Source organism: Pholcus phalangioides, unplaced genomic scaffold (assembly GCF_987345545.1).
Source record: "Pholcus phalangioides strain wild (caught in Gottingen) unplaced genomic scaffold, Ppha-v1.0 ptg000008l_1, whole genome shotgun sequence".
Classification (NCBI taxonomy): domain Eukaryota; kingdom Metazoa; phylum Arthropoda; class Arachnida; order Araneae; family Pholcidae; genus Pholcus; species Pholcus phalangioides.
The window spans coordinates 6302688-6322752 of record NW_028301601.1 but is presented as its reverse complement, the minus strand read 5'-3'; the positions used below and the strand labels follow the sequence as shown (position 1 = coordinate 6322752).

The 20065-nt window shown below is 40.8% G+C and overlaps 1 protein-coding gene across 2 annotated transcripts in view; it reads left to right on the top strand.

Moving 5' to 3' along the window:
- The window catches only part of LOC149083561 (uncharacterized), a 69218-nt gene that overhangs the window by 29157 nt on the left and 19996 nt on the right, over window positions 1-20065 (top strand). For both annotated transcript variants that reach the window (XM_089234077.1, XM_089234076.1), the window contains exons 5-16: window positions 849-994; window positions 3013-3073; window positions 3171-3269; window positions 4581-4691; window positions 5940-6092; window positions 7243-7300; window positions 7554-7637; window positions 9393-9537; window positions 11367-11511; window positions 12282-12503; window positions 19021-19214; window positions 19323-19443. In XM_089234077.1, the coding sequence (XP_089090203.1) occupies window positions 849-994; window positions 3013-3073; window positions 3171-3269; window positions 4581-4691; window positions 5940-6092; window positions 7243-7300; window positions 7554-7637; window positions 9393-9537; window positions 11367-11511; window positions 12282-12503; window positions 19021-19214; window positions 19323-19443 (1539 nt within the window). The remainder of the gene's footprint in view (window positions 1-848; window positions 995-3012; window positions 3074-3170; window positions 3270-4580; window positions 4692-5939; window positions 6093-7242; window positions 7301-7553; window positions 7638-9392; window positions 9538-11366; window positions 11512-12281; window positions 12504-19020; window positions 19215-19322; window positions 19444-20065) is intronic.

Genomic DNA, 20065 nt, shown 5'->3' with positions numbered 1-20065 from the left:
ATAATCCGTAGGCCAAAGGAGCTTCTGTTAAAGCTTCGCAGAAATGGTATCCAGGGCGGAGAAGCTTCGGATAGGAAGGAGGAAGGAGCTTCGGAAAAATAATAGCTTGGGTGAAGGAGATTCGAATGAATGATCTCTAGGACAAAGGAACTTTACGTAAATGATCTCTAAGACAAAGAAACTGCAGGAATGATTTCTAGGGCGAGGAAGATTCGGGAAAATGATCTCAAGAGCAAAGGAACTTTCGGATAAATGTCTTCTTAGGCAAAGGAGCTTCGGATAAGAGAACTGTTGGCAAAAGAGCCGAAGAGAAATGATTTTTTTTTGGAAGTAGATTCGGTTAGATGATTTCTAGGGCAAAAGAGTAGTCGAGAAACGACCTCAAGGTGAAAGGTGCTTCGAATGAATAAATCTTTAGGGAAAGAAGCTGCGTGTAAATTATCTCTCGGTCAAGTCAGCTTCGGAAAAATTACCTTTTGGGCAAAAGAGCTGCAGGTAAATATTCTTTAAAGCGAAAGAGCGTCGGCCAAATGATTTCTACGGGTAGCTGCAGGTAAATGATGTCTACGGCAAGAGAGCTTCGGGCGGAGGGGGGGGGGGTAGACTTTCTGTTTGGCGAGGATGAACAAGTAAATGATCTCTAGGGTGAAAGATCAGAAGGTAAATGATTTCAATGGAAAGGCATCTTCGGTGATAAATGATATCTAGGGCAAGGAAGCTTCGGTGGGTGAATAATCGTTAGGGAGGTTTGGGAACCACTGAAAAATAGCTCTTCTTAAACTACAGTATTCTATTTAAGTATATACAGAAAAACCATTGATTCCTCGTCTCTTCTGTCCCACAAAAAGGTGCAGAACAAATTCTCGCAATTACAACAAGAGCACCGACGGTACGTCGATGAGAGCGAGAAAAGAGCGAATCGCCTTCGTCAACTTCTGGACGCCGCAGAAGCTGAACGCAAGGCGCTCAACCTGAAGCTCGACAAGGAAAGGAGGTACAGTATGTCTTCCATCCAATACCAACATCATACGTCAATACCACTACTACTACTACTTAACCGAACATGTACCTCGTACACATTTCTCTTCGGAATTTCTAACGAATCGGCACATGCCGGAATGTGTGTTCTGAGTGTATGCTTGGCCCTAACGTATTTATGTTGTCGAGTTGCGCTTGTTTCGTGTTCATGTTGCCATCTGGCTTCCATTTTCTGAAGTAAGGATGGAAATTTTCATGTTTTGTCAGTATCGTGTTGTAGGCCTGCCTGATCTCTGCGGAGAGACTTTTTTAAATGGGAGACCGTCTCTCTCTCTCCCCCCCCCCTCCCCACACACACGCCTTGAAGCTGGAAAACCGCAGAAAACCAACTTCAGCAGCGACCACCACTGTGCAGTCAACGGGGTTCGAACGTGCATACGTCAATACCGCGTGATTCCATCAGAATCGAAAACACCGTTTCATTTCGAGTGACTTTCTCCTCCAAAAAAATACAACTCTGAGTGAAATCGTGCGAGTGAAAATCTCGCAGAGGAATTCTTTGTATGCAAATGGTAACCACGCGAAACGTAACAACCGTACATACGTCACTCATATTTTGACAAGATGTCGGATGTTCAGACCATTCAAGCGGATTATTGTCGGTTTCTTTTTTGCCCCTCGCTTCTTCACATATTACAGGCTTACAAAGGCCGGAAGTAGTAAACATTATTGGCCTTTTTCGGCAATTCGTGCCGCAGAGGCTGCCGTTGATGTTGAATCATCGGAACACATTGAATCCGAATATCACGTCCCCTTTAATAACAAGGCCTTCGTAATAGTTTGGCCTTGACTTGAGGAGATTGAATAAAAGGCTGATTCTCAGAAGTTTCGGTCTCATCCGACTGCAATGGCGTCCGCTTCATGTTTCCTTTTTTTTTTAAACTGAATAAAGGCACTAACTAGGACAAATGTATGTAGATAATCCACAATGGCTGAAATGGCATTCAAGAGCTGACCTTGACTGTTGGTATTCAAAAAATTCGGCCTTGAGGATCCACGGATTAGTTATCGAGTTGCATTCAACTCTTTATATCCTGACGGTACTTCATAGCACCAGATTAGATTATTTGTTTTTAACTAATTGTTTCAAAAACATTGTTTTTTTTTGTCTTTAATAAGAACTAAAATGACCTACCAAACAATTTACATACATTAATAACTATTTATTATTATCATTACATTTATACTTTTAATTTATTATAATTTTCTTCCCATTCTACTTTTCTCAATGTCGTATATAAATCTGTTTCTCTGAGACAGTCTAATATTTGACGTCCATCTTGGCATTTTGACGCAATGTTTCATTTTCTCCAAGACGTATACTCTCGGCTACAACCAGCTTGGCATTATGTTGATATCCGGTGATAAGCGGGGCCGACTGTATATATATATATTTCCCAATATCGCCAATCTTTGCCATTTATTTCTAATCACTGTCTATTGTCGTCAGCTGTCACCATTTATACCCAATCTTTGCCAATGATTGTCCAGGAACAGATGAAATCACCAATTTAGAAGGTCAAATGAGCCGTATAGTAAGTAAAATCAGCAGTATTCTCTCAAAATATCGGAGACCAGATGTCCCGGAGTGTCGTAAGAACCTGTCCCGAGAAAACATCAAACTTATACTTTTCAATTTTATTCGACAGTAAACAGTCAGTATTTGGTGAAAATTGGTGATGGCAGGTGTGACTAGTGTCTAAATGTTCGGTTTTGGCATATCGGAATCTGGTAGTCCTATCTATTATCTATTTCAAGTATTTCTACTATTTCTTCATCAATATTGAATTAAATTAATATGGAGTATAAACTGGAACCCACATGATACAAATACTTGAATACAGATCGGATGAGGTGTTTCATTCTATGACTAAATAAAACACTTTCGTTAGCTTTAATAAGTACCATGGACCATGGTGCTCGTGAGCAACAGGTCGAAGATACTGATCTGAATTAAATTTCTTTTCCTCGCAGGAAAGTGGAAGAATTGCAGTTCCGAGTGGACGAGGAATGCATCAGCAAAGATGACCTTGAGGTTAGCGATACATTCTTGAATGCACAGAAAATCACGTGTTCTCGGTGCCAATGTGAATAATGCTAACCATGGATGCAAAACTTTCTGATTTTTACAGCTTCAAACGCAACGAGAAAAAACCCGGATCGAGGAACTAGAAGCCAGACTCCAAGAGGAGGCCAAAAAGAACCAAGTTCTGAGTGATGGAAAATCTGTGGTAACCAATAGTTCTGGTCATAAAAATTTTATAAAACATTGATGAGCAATCCGTGAATATAAGTGGATTTATGGTTTTGCCGCCTGTGAGCTGCATAAATTTTGCCCCATCCCTTTCTTGTCTAATTTTCTTGACCATTCATTCCTCAAATATGCCGTCTTGGGCTAATGCTTGCTTGGCCCCCGCCCCCCTTCCCGTGAATAAATACGCCTCTGTCCACTCCTCTGCTCACTCACATGCTTGCCCATTTTCTTAGTCACCTTGGGTCTCTCACTGGCTTGGTAACTCACTGTGTAGTGAACTTTTTGTCACTCACTGGCACGGTCTCTCGCTATCCAGGTCACACTTTTGATCATTTACTGACCTAGCTTTTTGCTTTCTAGATCAGTATTTTGGTCACTCACATGCTTGCACACTGTTTTGGTCACTCCATGCTTGTAAACTCACTTGGTCGCTCTTTTGCCGTTGATTTATCTGGTCTCTCGTTCGGTCGCTCATTGTCTTCGTTTTTTGCTCTCTGGGTACTGATCCGGCCACTCACATGCTTGCACACAGTTTTGATCACTCTATGCCAGCCCGTCATTTGGGGGGGGGGATCGGAAGAGGAGTTGATTGCTCCCATCGTAGCTTTAAAAAATGCAATGTGAATTGGTATACATATATTTATACACTGAGTATATGTTCTTTGTCCCCCCCCCCCCCGGAAAAGTAGAAATGACGGGCCTGCTTTATGCTTACTGACTAACTAGGTCATTTTTTTGGTCACTCCATGCTTTCAGACAAGCTGGGTCACTTTTTTGGGCCTCTATGCTTACAGACTAGCTAGAAAACTCTTTCAATCACTCATTGCTTAAATAATAGCTAGATCACTCTTGCAGTCACTCTATGTCTGCCAACTCGCAAGCCACTCTTTTCGTCGCTCATTGACTTGATTTATAGGCACTCATTTGGTGCTTGCACATAGTTTTGGTCACTCCATGATTACAGACTAGCTAGGTCACTCTTCTAGTCGCTGTCTGCGGTGTTCCCTTATTCTCTTAGTCATTCACATGCTTGCAGTTTTGGCCCCTCACAACTCTATAGATCACTCGTTTAGTCATTCCCTGACCTATTCCCTCACTTTGTAGATAGAGACGGATTTATGGTTTTACCGCCAGTGGGGTATACAAAATTTACCATCCTACTCCCCCCCCCCCATTCTACTATTTTTTTTTATTTACTTCTCCAACTTGTCACCCTGGGCCACCAAGTCACCCCCCACGGGAAAACGCTTTCTATCATGACAACATGATGCATGTTGATGTTTTACAGGACGCTGCTCTAGAAGAACTGGTGAAGAAGCAGCAAGAGGAATGTATTTCTTTACGGCACCAGCTCAGGGAAGCCAAGAAGCAGATGCAGAGCATGAAATCAAAAATGGAGGTGAGAAGCCAAATCTATATCAACGAAAAGAAATGACACACTTATTTAAAAAAAAATGGAGGATAATACTAGAACTTATTTCGGTTCAGAGGGTAACCATTCACATTGCCTGGAGTTAATTAGCACAGTGGTTCTCAAATACTTTCAAGTTTCAAATAGCACTTGGCAATGCGTAGGACGATGTTGGTCGATTAAGGGCAATATAGTAAATGCTGTTTCATACCTTTGAAGTCCCGCTTGCCGCCTTGGCTCAGTGGGCGTGGTCTAGGAGCTGCTGCGTGACGTCACGGCCTTAATTAATTTATAAGCTAAAAAAATCGATTATTCCAAGAAATAGTGAGTTATTATGCCTTTTGATATTAGCATTCAAAATAATTGTAATCAACTTTAAAGATTGTGTATTGAAATTTTTTTATATTTTTGTACCATTTTTTTTATGTTGCACTTATATCTGCAACACCCTATATATTGGGCAATCGAACGAGCTTCGCGTAGGAAGCTTACATACTCCTAGAAACAGGGTCGAAACTAGGCGGGGGTAACCGAGGCACCAGGGCTCCGAGCCGAATGGGGGGGGGGCAAAAAAACTTCACCCCACCCTTATTTTGAATAACGATAAGTAATAACCCTTTCAAGAACGGCCTCAAGGAAAAATCTGCCCTGGGGCCCCCGAACAGGCATACTACGGCCTTACCTAGAAATGCATTAGTAACGAGCTTTGCGTATCCCCATAAATGAGTAGAATGCGTGCGTACCCTGTAGTCAGACCTCGGTATAACGTCACTCTTGTGGACCGAATAAAAATAACTTTCATAAGCGGAGTGAAGCCTAATTTGATTATGACTATGGGAACCTCCAAAAACTTTCGTTAAAAGTGCATTCACGTAAGGGACCTGAGTTCGCGTGGTCTCCTGACGTCCCATTCACGTCCTTGAACATCCATTATGCCACTCGCCCATGGTATGGTACGAATGTACTACCTGTGGTAGGATCATTAAAGAGATTTTTCTTTTTCAAAGTTCGTTTGGTTGCGTGGTTAGCACATCAGGCTGGAGTTTCTCAGCCACCTCGTTGGGCATTTTGCCTGTTGTGGCGTTGTATTTGTATTTGAATTTGAGATCTTTGCCGTCAACTGCATTGAAGATGTCCGCAGTAATAGGTATACGAAACGTCGGAATCAAAAGCGACTCGACGGAGCATAACACCTCGTGGTTATTTATCGCTGATTGGTTCTGGTTTACTGTACAGGGTGAAGAAGAAGAAGAAGCCAACCACAAATTCAAGACAAGGAGCTTCGAGGAAGAGCTTACCAGGAGGGAGGAACAACTCCTACAAATGCAGGTTACGCTCGACAACAAGAAGAGGGAACTCAACTCGTTGCAGTCACGAGTTAGTGAACTGGTAACTATCATAATAATCATATATTAACATCATCCATTATTCTATTATTCGTTTCAAAACAGGAGATCGGAATCAAATATATATTTTTTCGACTATAACCACGCAAGTCTATCCTGATGTCGCGAAAGCATTTATGGGCTGTACAGATTTAGCACCCTTTACCTATTCTAATTTAATTTTCTTGACCACTCATCGCTTGGGGGACCACCTTCGAGGGAGGAAGGGTTTCGTGAGCTTTGATGAGTAAACAAGAAATCAACTCATTTTTTACAGTACGTATATATTGTATATATTGTTTGTATTTCTGAGAAGGGTTCATAATCTTCATTTTATTATTATGAAAAGTCTGTGGTGTTACTTTTATTGGCACAAGGGATCCGTGGAACGCTAGAGCTGAAGAACCCCGTGGTCTAATTCAAAGTAATCTTGACACTATGATGAAATGCAGTGGGCAAAGTATTCGCTTAAATAGCGGTTACTATGTTTTTTGATGTTCACAAAAAATGCGATCCAGCGGCAAACAAAAAAACGCATTAACCAGTATTTTGAAGCATAAAATTTGCAATGGTGCTGTGCAGCATAAAAACAAATATTACATGATGAATATATTATCATGAGATATTTAGTTCGTTTTCATACCGCATAGGGGCCATTCAAGTATTACGTAAGCAGATTTTTAGCCATTTTCACCCCCCCCCCTGTCAAAAGTCAGCAAAACACTGACCCCCCTTTCCCCCTTGTCAGCAAAATTTCGTCAGCAGCTTAGAATATTTCATATCTTCAAAAAGGGTGGTTGATGACGTAAGCAACCTTCAAACCCCCGTCCCCCTTGTTATCAAAAGTCAGCAAATCCGGATCCCTCCCCCCTCGATGCTGACGTAATACTTGAATGACCCCATACTGGTTGGAACCAACACAACTAACCTTCCTTCTAACATTACAACAGATGGCTTAGTCTTTATCTGATAGGCGGCTGTAGAGCTCACATATTTTCGTGATGATAGTTTTTATGCCCGACAGGGCATGTAAATTTTTTGAGATTCGTAATGCACTTGGGCACCATTGGTGCCCACGTGCTCTAAGACGCCGAGGACACCATATTCAACGCGGATTTCGAACCATTGTAATTATGTGATTAATTCTTTTTCAGGAAAAAGAGCTTGAAAAATACAAAAGCCGACAAGAACGACATCTAGCTACCATAGACAGTAAGTATTTCAACTACTTGGAGTCCGAATGTTTTGCAAGTACATTTTTTGCACTCATGCAATTCGTATGAGATCAGAACCAACATTTTCCTTACTGAGTACAAAACAGTCTTATATGGTGCAATAGGGGTGCAATTTCACCCACGAAAGAGTCAGTTGCGTCTTGGGAAAGAGTTAATCTAGAGAATTGCGCCACCTACCTTTCAAATTATATTTATATCGAATCTAATATATTGTGTATTTTTCCTCACAGGTCTGAACGTTCAGCTGCAGAAATCGGAGAGCCAATTCAGTTCCCTGAATGAAGAACTGCATTTGGCCAAACAGAAAAATTTAGGCAAGAATGAGTTAATTAAACTTTTTAATCTCTCAATTGAACTTCAAGAGCAGGGGTGCACAACCGGGGCCGCAAATATGGCGGAGCAGTCTGGTGCTCGGACGACGGGCCAGAGTGGGCGAAAATTTCACCCTTTAACCCCCTCTTTCAACATCACAAGGGGGCGCCAAAATGCGTGCTTGCCCCTGCTCACCAAGCATCTAGTGGTGGTCCTGTGCACAACCTCCGGCCCGCGAAAGGTGTTCCGGTAGAAAAGTATAAATACACTTTATAATGATACCTCGGCTGACCATATTTCATTCATAAGTCTACGGGAGATTGGAATCCATGCGAGAAATCGCCAATTACCGACAAAACGTCGTTGACAACAAGTGAAGTCAGGGACGGTTTTTTGGCCGTACGGATCACCGCTGTAGAAGGGGTGCCACCAAATCCGAGTTGAAAGGGCGAAAAAAAGTTTTATGGTCACCGGGTGCCAAAAATATGTCCCGCATGAGTTGACATTTCAAGCCGCCTCTGGGTGAAGTTGCTAAACCATTCAATGGCCAAAATACGGGAATGTCCGGTAAAATACGGGTCTTATCGCCAAAATAAAAAAGAACAAGTTTTTGGTCTGAGTGACAGAAATATCGCATGTCTGGCCGGCGGACTGAAAATGTTGTGCACCTCTGCTCAAGAGTGATTCAACACCATCGTCATCGGTTAACATGGCACCCACCGTTGAACCTAATAAGTAGTGTATGTGGCTGAGACCGATGTCCTTTTTATTATAACATTCTTCAATATTTTTGTACTTGCGACCGGTGACATTAATTGAACAATTTTCGTACCGACGGGAGTAATAATTTGCGAAATACTAACCGTCGGATTTATTATCGTTCTATATTTATATTCTACCAATAAAACACGCGAGAAACATTCGCACTCTAAGTCACATTTTCGGTCATTCACATGCCTGCACACTCTTTCGGTCGCTCACTGACCTGGTCATTTGATCTCTATAGGTGCCAACCCTCGCTCAGATACTCCTTAAGTCTCTTCCGGTCACTCTCTGACCTGGCATCGCTCTTTAAGTCGCTCCCTCTTTTGGTTATTCACATGCTTAAAGACTATTTAGTTCTCTCTTTTGGTCGCTCACTGACTAGTTCTTTGTTCTCTTGGTCACTCTTTTGATCCCTCACGTGCTTGTATACTCTTTTGTTCACTCAGATACTTGCATACTCTTTTGCTCACTCAGATACTTGCATACTCTTTTGTTCACTCAGATACTTGCACACCCTATAACTTATTTGATCACTCACTGTCCTAGTCCCTCGCTTTTTACGCAGAGGCAGATTTATGGTGCTTTAACCGCTTGTAAGCTATAAAATTTTTGTTCCGTCCTTCTCATATTCTAATAATTTTCTTCACTTTTCATTCCTTAAATTTTCCAAATCTCCAAACTTGCCACCAATGGCTATAGCTCGCCAAATCCCCCCCCCCCCAATCCCCACTTACGGTAAATATGCATCTGTTCCTGTGTTGGGATTTTATTGCTGACAATGCTGGACAATACGTTTTTCAAATGAATTTATAAAGCAATTTTCTAATCCGGCGATAATGCAGTTTTTTAATCACGAAGTGGCAAAAAATTTTAGAATTTTTTTTGGCAAAATGTTTCGCGAACCAGCACCTGTCCGCAGACCAATGGTTGAAGGAAATTGCTTTAGAACGTTACGAACAGTACTGAGTTGTAATTGCGGAATTTTCTTTCAGATGGTGAGAATCGCCTGGCCTTGCTCGAAGAGAAATGCCGTGAGATGACCAAGGAGAGGGAAAAGATGCGAGACCAGATCTCGGACGTGGTGGCACATGATCAGATATCGGCCACCCTCAACAAAGAGCTCAAGGACAAAGACAAGTAATTCTGATCTACCATGGAGATATTCTTACAATTAATAGAATAGTCATTAATGTGGGCCGTCTTAAAAGTTTGGAGGGTCACTCTCCTCCCTCGAGCCTTGATTTTATGTATTATAAGAGAAAACTGGCACGCAAAATACCGTACACGCTCCTAGAGTATATAGAAATGCTGGAAATATCTATATACTGCGAATCCCGCTTATAACGTTCTTTAATAAACCGCCATGGAAAAACTTTGTACGCAGGAAAACGCTATAAATGGGAAATCTTGATGAGAATTAGAGTTGGGGCCATGAAAATAAGTTGCACTAAGCGGGAAAACGTTCTGAGTGGGAACGTTATAAGCTAGATCGCTTGTATATAAATTTTGGCTCATTAACCTCTTTACAATCACCGCCGTACTATTACGTTCAAGCACCAGAGGAATAAATTCAAACGAATTCTCTGTTTTCTTTCTTCTGTCTCTACCATCGGGAAACTTTATAGCAACCCTATTTTCTACGGGTTTTGCCTTTTCTTTTCCTCTTTTATTTTTTTTTCTTTACCCCCCTTTCTTCCTTTTTCTAACGTGCGATTAACAGCGGTTCTCAACCAAGCGGAGCCCTTTTCAATATATAACCTGTTTGACTCGAGGAGCCCTTTTTTGAATGAGTTACTTACCCCGACCCGGCAAATGTGATTCGCCATACGGGGGTTCCCCGAAGGGAGCATTTATTTTCTCAATCAAAAAAAAAAAATTACATGTTAAAAATATATACATTCTATATCCCCGGAACACCATTGGTCCGCGGTTAACAATTCACCTTACAAAACTCGGGCAACACCATTAACAACCCGCGAGCAGGAATTTGGTGCTCCCGATTACCACTTTTCAATCTACATGTTAAAAATATATACATTCTATGCCCTTTTTTGTATATAATTTTTATGGCGGACACCCTGCAAACCTCTTTTTTTATTTGTCTATCAAATTTACTGATTTATTTTATTTTCCTTGAGTCGCCGCGGAGCCACTGGGAAGTGCACACGGAGGGCTCTGTGGAGCACCGGTTGAGAACCTCTGTGTTAGGATAAGGTTACCATATTTATCGCCGATTCGTTACGTACAGATAACCCAAACTTCTAGAAAAAACCTCGTACGTGAAAAGGTTAAAAGCAATGCGAATTCATAATGAATGAAAATCTTCAGTAATTTTATTTTGGGTTCATGGATTGAACCAAACGTTCATTTGGCCTATCCGTTAAGACGCTATTGCCTATACATAGCTGAAATTGAAGATTTACCAAACTGACGCACTTATTTGGCCAAAATTGGCCAATGCAGACGCATTATTTGGTGAATTTGATTTTTTTATTTACTTGACAAATGGAAGATTTCTTCATGATTTGTCACTATGGTGGAACGCAGTGAAATCTCAGCAATCCAATTCAAAACCAAGAGATAGAATTGCCATCTGGGCCAAAAATGCAACTTTCGTCTTCTACTGCTGAACCGTACATACACCTCGTATGAATCTGTGCGTGTTGAAATGTCCCGTGTATGTGTTCTGTATCCAACGTGAAGTGATGTCTTCTGCCTTCCGATGTCGGAAGTAAGTAATTCAGCAAGTCGACATTACGACAACCGTGCATGTTTTCAACTTGCCGATTTGACCGTCAAGAGAACGCTGCGGTTAGCGCTGTTGGCGGATTTTATATTTTATTAGCTCCTCAATTGACACAAATTTATCGTGATTTGGCACAATGGTGGGCGGCAGTGTAAATACTGCTTCAATTGAAATAGTGTCCCGATATTGATGAGTTAAAAAATTTTATCCTTTGCCGCAGGGAACTCGTCGAAATGGAGAGACGCTTGTCGGAACTTATCGAGAGGGAACAGCGACTACGCGACGAGCACTTGTCGACACAGAGATCACTGACAGCCAAGCACCAGGATGAGATAAGGTTGTGGAAAGACAAAGTCCAACGTTTGGTAAGTGTCTTTACAACAAGGGTTCCAACAGCTGGATGATGCGAAGATAAATCCAGGAAATAAAATGTCACTGCCTTTGCGGGGAATCGAACCCATGTCCTCGGATGAGCACGCTAGACCACTACGCTACAAAAGCAAACGCACTTCTTTCCTTAGACCTCGTGTGGGCTGAATGGGACTGTACATAGACAGTCAGACCTAACTCGGGCCAAAGCTCGAAACTGCTGACACTGCCACTAGGTAGCGATTTATCCGTAGATGACGTCATTCTCCGCTATTAATGCGAAGGTTTTTAACTGCTGACTGATGCGAAGATGAATTCAGGAAAGAAAAATTGTCCACAATTGTGAGCTTTGGACTGAATTAAGTCTGGTTGTCCATGCACAGTGACGTTCAGCTCTCCCGAGCTCTACGGAAAGAAGTTCGTTGCTTTTGTAGCGGTAGTGGTCTAGTGTGCTCATCCGGTAAGTGAGAGCACATGGGTTGGATTCCCCACAGATGCAGTAATATTTTTTTTCCTGGATTCATCTTCGCTTCAGTCAGATTTTAGAACCTTCATAGCGGAGAATGCCGTCATCTACGGATAAGTGTCTTTATCTCGCTTAGATCAAGCTTCTTCATTGAAGAAACAACCGAGAAGCTCCATATCACCCATGAAGGTCACGTGTCATAAAATCATGAGCATGCGGAGGAATGCCAATTATTTATTTTGATTCAAAATTGCGTCCATTTATTACGAATCCATTCAAATATAGCTCCACCTTAAACAGGAACAAGAGGCTTCTGATAAAGAACGAAGGTCTTCCAGGGAGGACGAAATGGAGAAGCAATACCTGAAACGTGAGCTGGACAAGCGGGAGAGTGCCCTGAGGAGACTGGACGTAAAGGTTGAAGAAGAAACGCAGAGGTTCAAAGACGAAATGGAGAGGTTGAGAAGTCAGGTCAACAGGCTTCAGGTCGAAAAGGAACGCTACAGATGCGATAAGGACGAGGTGAGTAATTCAAGTCTCAATCAAATGTAATTAAACGACGCTCCACATCAGCGTTTTTCAACATTTCTGCCCTCGTGAATAGAAATAATTTCTACATTCTAAGAAACGTTTGACGTAATGTACACATTTTAAAGCATTCCTTGAAACAACATCCACATTCTAAACATTTATAGATATTGAAGCGAAATCCTTGTTTAAAAAGAATTCTAGGAGAAGAACTCTCCTCCGCTATGTCCTTTTGAAGTTGCATACATGTTCCACAAATCACCGGGAAAAATATCCGTGGCCTAACCATATCCTTGAAATGATACGTATACGTATTCTAAGGAGCACTTGAAAGGGGAATCCGTGCCCCAGGAGACCCTCGAAAAGCATCCATATTCTTGGAAGCCCTTGAAAATGTCCACTTTTGAAGGAATCTTATATGCTCTAGAAATTGTCTGAAAAACATCTAAGGTCTAGAGCAGCGTTTCTCAACCGCCGGGCCACGGCCCGGTACTGGTCCGTCACATCATTCATACCGGGCCGCGACTATTCTGCAGTTTCCTTTTCCCCCCACTCATGTTCCGTTAATCATGTGTTTGACCTTCCACTTACAAAAATAAATGAAAGTTGGCCGCGGGCTTCCAAAGGTTGAGAACCACTGGTCTAGAGACCAACACTTTAAATAATGTCCTGTGTGTTCAACATTGGTATAAATAAAACATAGGTCTTCAACATTTGTCCAGTCGCGAGCTCTGCCTGTACCCGTCATTAAAGGAAGAGCACCCTTAGAAAACACAAGTTCAACATACGAATGCATCAAATCAGGATGATTTCAATCCTTGAATGCAATTTTTACAAGTTGTTTTAATTGGAACGTCGATCAAGTGCTCGCGAGCATGAAATTGAATACGAGCACTCTGGGTACTTCAGGGAGCACCGTCCTGCTCGTGAGCAACGGGTTGGAGATGCCTGGTATAAAACCATGTACTTATTTGCAATATGGCATTCCTCACCATTTCTTTTTTTCTTCTTTTTTTGTGGATCCCCACAAAACCGTGGTTGAGGGACTCGGTTGAACATACCCACGATATGAATAAGGGCGAATCGGTATGTCCAAAGTGTTGTGCTCCTGCATACCAAGGGTTTAGAAAAGTGATTCCCAACGTAAGGGCCTATACTCCACAAGGGGGAAATTTGAAAGTGAGATTTCCTGTTAAGGCTTAGAATTTTTCAGAAATCCTATATGTTGGAACTTATTGGTAGGCTGGTCGAATAGAACGATTAGGACTTCCCGCCTCCCCTCCAAGTCAAATGGGCCACCTTCCTTTCGGATATTCCAATCCCTCTGGACACACATTGGTCGAAGAACGCCAATAGCGCGGTGGTGTATTGTTTATCTGAGAGAATGTATTCATCAAGGAACATTGGGACGGGTTGGGGCAGTGTGTCGACAGCCTATTCCACTGGTGATTCATTGCAGCAGGGGGGGGGGGGGCACATATTCGATAAATACAGTAATATAATTTTGCAGCGAGTATTTACAATGCCTACTGGACGAGGCTGGACATGAGTGTAGTCTTAGCTTAACATATGCTCCTGGCCAACCTACTGCAACATGTACCGAAATGTGATGCAAAATTTATTAGTAGGCTACCTAATTACCGTTAATCATGATTTGAGTCTCAGAGGCTTCGACTCACATTTAAGGGGGTCTCATACCTTTTAACATGATGAAAAACTATGCTCTAATAGATTAAAAATACTAAATATATACATAACCATCGATTAATTTCAAACTTTTTACACATGTTCTTGATTGTATGTGCTATCCTAAGCTGGTATGAAGTTTTACATTACTCTGATGCTTAATGTTTTGTAAATTTTCAACAAAAAAAAAATGTATTAAAAACAGCTTGCGCGCATGATGACGTCAAATACCATGACGTCAATGTAATTGAATAAAAATTGATTAAAAAGAAAGGAAACTGTTCAATTCATGAAATGAAGCAAATGGTTGAGATTTCATTAGCTTAGTCTTATTTAGAATTTAAAAAAATTTGGAATTCAAAATTTAAATTAAAAAAGTTTTGGAATTTAAAAATTAATTTTAAATAAGATTGAGTCAATGAAATCTCAACCTTTTGCTTCATTTCATGAATTGAACAGTTTCCTTTCTTAAAAATCAATTTTTATTCAATTACATTGACGTCATGGTATTTCATCATGCGCGCAAGCTGTTTTTAATGCATTTTTTGTTTTAAATTTACAAAAAATTAAGCATCAGAGATATAAAAATTTCTTTATACCAGCATGGGATAAGAACATACAATAATGGATCATGTCTAAAAGTTTTGGAATAAATCGATGGTTATATATAAACAGTTATTTTCACCATCTTTAAAAGGTGTGAGACCCCTTACGAAAACCAGATGAAATAACTATTGGCGACGAAAAAATTATTCTTGTATATTTTATTCAAAAAAAATCACTTTAAACAACCATTAACTTAAAAAATATTTTTTAACTTAATTTCTTTATGCGTAATTCATTAAATACTTTTATTAAACTTGTACATAAGGTGAAAAGTTGATTCTCATCTAACAGAATATCGAAAGTAGCGCTTCATGTCGAAATGAATGAATCTTAACAAATAACCTATAGATGGCAGCTAATTTTTTAATGAAGTTGATTTCTTCGATAATTATTATCGATGAATTAATTTCTGATCGTAGCCAGTAAGAGCCAATATCACCTAAAGTCACTGATCTTCGCTAACAAGAAGCGTAGCAAATTGCTACTAATCGCCAAGGAGGTTGTAATTCCCATATTCTCCGTAGGGATAATAGAACAAATAATGTAAAAACAGTAAGTTGATTACGTGTTCTCATCCAAGCTCACAGACTCCCTTCCCCTTGAAACCTTTCCAAGAGGCATGTACCACCGTCATATAGAGGGTGCTCTTCTGATTTTAAAACAGGGTCCAGTTCCTATCTGGCGCTGGACCAGATAGGAAGGCTAAATTCTTCTTTTAAAATTATTATTATTCAAAATTACACGACGGAGGCATAATTCATGTTTGCCCGGCTGAAAGACTATCTAGTATTGGCCCTGGGTAGGTAATCGGTTTTATAGCCCGACAGAAATTAGAATATATTTCCTCCTTGAACAAAACCTCTAATTATGGAAGGAATCTCTGAAAAATTTGCCAAATGGCGCTCGGAGATGGACTTGAAGGTCTGAAGGGGAACAGGCATCGTCTTCACAAGTGTGAGGCTGACAGAGCTCCAGCTATGGGGACTTTGAGTGCTTGGGGACACACTTGAAATCTTTTAGCTGGTCAGCACGCACTATCGTCCAAGATTATTATCGAATGGCTTTCTCAAATATTTTTTTACGACAATGAAATAGTAGTTTGGTATTCATTATCGGGTGCCAATGTAAACCTGGCTTACAACAACGTGTTCATGGTTACTGGGAAATAGCAAAACTTAGTTTCAGAGGGCCGCGAAATACAGGGCGTCCATAATTAAAATACCCTATCTTAAAGTGGCCTACAGGTGAAACCAGTCATCAGAAAATTGTGAAATTTTGTGGAAGACTTCATGAAGTGATGGGAATTTTTTTCAGGGGAGGGGAATTAGTTGCACATGTCGCCACCAGAGGGTGTTTTATTAAGAAGTGACACATTTAGGAAAACGTTTACAATTTCAACAATTGTTAAGCACTTTTACAATTGTTACAGCAACAAAACATGTTCCACATGATGGCCATCATTTTCAGATACCATGTGAAATCGCAAGATGGCATGTTCCACAACTGACCGAAGTGTGTGCGGGGAAATGTTCAGCACGTGGCGCCTTTAAGGTAATTTTTTGGATTGTCACGGCTTACAGACATTTCAAATGCCCTAAAGCCAAAAACCACATGCATTAAGGTCCGGGGATCGAGGAGGTTATAGATTAGGGAAGTGCCGGCTGATGACACGTTCTTCTGTAAAATGTGTTCTTCTGTAGAACTTTCTCAACACACACTAAGAGGAGCTCCGTCTTGCATAAACATTGTGTTTCCAAATTTGGCGGTTGTGAGTATTGACTGCACCGTCCAAGTGAAAATGCGCTTCGTTTGTGTAGAGGATATTCCAAGGCCATTCTGAATCTACCTCAACGCGAGCTAGAAACTGCAGTGAGAATCGGAGTCGAGCATCATAATCACGTGGAAGCAACCTATGCACAAGTGAAAGTTTGTTCGGGTAATATCAGAGGATATTCCGCATGGTCTTATGGACAGTTGAACGTGGCCTATACAACGCCTGACACTAGTGCTATATATACCAATTACGGACCTATTTCGAATAGAGGACCTATTCGAATCCCCTTCCAAGTCCGATATTTCCGTAGAGCAGTTACTGTGGTATTGCAGTTTTGGTAAAACAATTTGACCAAGAAAGCGAGATCTCGTAAATATCGTCATTGTGAGCAGCAAACACATTGAGAAACCAGTGCCGTCTCAAGAGTATCATGGGCTCTCGGGCCAATTGATTTTTCTGAGGCCCTACCAAACAAATTCTCGAAAATTTCAACCAGATCTCATTTTTGACAGGCCCCTGTTCACTTGAGGCCCCCCAGGCCGTGCCCGGGTGAGCCATGCTTTAAGACGGCACTGTGAGAAACAAGATCTGTCCGAATGTTTCTAGGTTTTATAACAGCTGTTGCGTGACATCACATAAATTTACATGTTTACTACAGGTATTCAAAGTGAAACGCCCTTTGGTGGCGACATGTGCAACTAACTCTTGTCCCCCCCCCCCCGAAACCCATCACTTCATGAAGTCCTCCACAAAGTTTCACACTTTTCTGAAGACTGGTTTCACCTGTAGGCTACTTTGAAATAAGGTCTTTCAATTACGGACGCCCTGTACTTATACCTACTCCTGATAGGGTCGTCGTAACACCATTATGGGTGCCCCAGTAAAGTGGTATTTTTGGCTCTTACAAAGCTAGAAGTACCTGCCTACCAATCTGAATAATCTCAAAAGTCAAACTACCAAATCTTATCATCACAGGGTCCCTGTGCACATCAAGCTCCATGGCCATGTCTGGATGTTCCCATGCTTTAAAAGGTCCCTTACTAGGCATAAACGGTACTCGTGAGGCTCAGTAAATATAGAGACCTCTTTAGCGCTTTCTTCGAGAAACCTCAGTTGTTCCACATGGTGGCCCACCTCATAGTTTGATCACCCCTATATTTAGGGCTTCTATATCCTGAAGTAGAATCTTTGTCCAGGCATTTTCAAATATCTTTCTACAGTAGAATAAAAATACAGTCAATCTCGGTTATAACGAAATCGAAAATTCCACGAGATTTCGTCGTTATAACCGAAGTTGACGTTTTTATGACCTATTTTGACGGAAAAATATGATCAGAAGAATCAAATACTGTGCAAGAAGTTTTAATTTCTTTATTATTAGGAGACCATATTTGATCGACATCACCGATTCTCACCAAACATATTGCCAAATAACGGCGAAGTCACCAAACATTGTTTATAAATAACCGTTGGCGAATAATACAATGCTACAGCAAGTCTGCTAAAATGTATTTCACGGGAAAAAATGAACTTGACAAAATAATATGAGTCGAATAATTTTTTCATATTTATCATAACATAATTCATAAATTATACAAATTAACCTTCATTCCTAACTCTGGTAAACATTGGTAATTAAAGGATGCTTCGTTTGAAAAAAAAACGGGACATTTTTACAAGAGAAAGTCGGGAAGGGCAAAATACGGAAATGTTTCGTATAATGGTCACGTCAATAAGTCGAAGCGTCAAGCAATGCATAAATGGAATAACAGACGAACATTCCCTGGACATGATCAGCTCTAAACGCAGGAATTTCTTGGGAAAAATCATTGAAACGGATACAAAAATTTTAGTCACTTTTGTCCCGCCGTTATATCTGAAGCGGTTGTTATAACCGAATCTTTGAACTAATGCTTTTCATCAACGTTATAAGCAACGTTCATTAAAGTTATTCTGCATAGGATCAGTTCGGATGGCTTATTATTAACGTGAAAGCCGAGGTGTTGTTACAACTGAGGTCATTATAAAAGAGTTCGACTTATGAATGCCGAAATAATAACATTTTCTCCTCGGGACCCATGAGACCCGGACCCCTATTCAAGTTGTATTCAAGAACTGCGACTGTGCAAAAGTTTAACATATCTATAACAACTATAACAAGTTTCACATGCTATAGTTGTCACAGAGTAGGGATTCCGAACCTGTTTTGTTCCGTTGACTTTATTTGACAATTAAAAAAGCCAGGGGGAGGGCGTTTTGCCAATACCGAAGGCCATGATTGTCAGAACAATATTCAATAATGTATAAGAGCAATAAGTTAATTGTTTTCTCATCTTCGAATATGTTTACGCTAATGAATAAATTGGTTCCATCGAAAATCTTCAGTAAGAAAATATACGGATAGGCCGTCTTTTAACAAAATGACAATATTTTTATTTCTGTCAGGTCCAGAAGAGGCTGGAAATCTCCGAAGAGCGCCGACGCAACGCCGAAGAAGAAAGGGAAGCCCATGTTTCGGCCTTGAAGAGCGAGGTCCACAGGTTGAGAACCGAGTTCACTTCCCACAAGGAAGACCTCATCAAAAAATTGGCCGAAAACCAATTCGAGACCAAGATGGCTGAAGAACTCCAGGAACAGATGTTAGTATTATTAATTACCAACTATATTTTTTAGGGGGGGGGTGTCAAGTCGATGATAATAACACAATAACAGTTATCATATGATTTTTGAACATAATTTGTTTTCAGTGAGGGCCAGAGACAAATCCTTGAGGAAGTCCAACGGCGTCTTCGCTCAACGCAAGGTGAACGCGACCAGCTCCACGACGAGCTCTTGGGCGTGAGGATGGACAACGAACGCCAACATCAGGTTATGATTATATTATATTATTATACAGAGTGCCACATAAATCCCATAATTGACTTAAAAATTCATAAAAATTGAAGGAATTGGTGTATTTGAATGCGTTTTTTGCAAAAAGGTTATTTTCACGAAGGGGGGGGGGTGGTGAAGAAGTAAAACAATTAGTTAAAATCAAATTTTTGTTGGTGGTGGACGCTGCACGGAAAGAAATCACAGAATTCTGCAAATCTTTCTTTAATCTCTTCTGTGTCCGAAACGTTCGTGAAGTTTCAGCAGGTGATCGTGGCTGAGGTAAAACAAATTCAACTAGTGTTCCATCCACCTATGTCAACATGAAATGGAAACCTTATACAAACGGCCAGTGACAGGAAAATTCATAAACGAGTTGTTTAATCGCACGTCCAGAATTTTACAAGGACCCTGATTTGAACCGTTGTAGTGATTTTCTTTCTTATAGTGCCCTCTATCGACAAAAATTTGAACTAATGTTTCGTTGAAAAAGAAATCTTTATAATATTTTCCGCAAACCGCATTCATGACCGTACGTTATACAGAGCACCGAGCTCAAAAGAGCCCTATTCTCCTTCATCTTGGAGTAACACAATGATGCAGTTGCATAAAATATGGC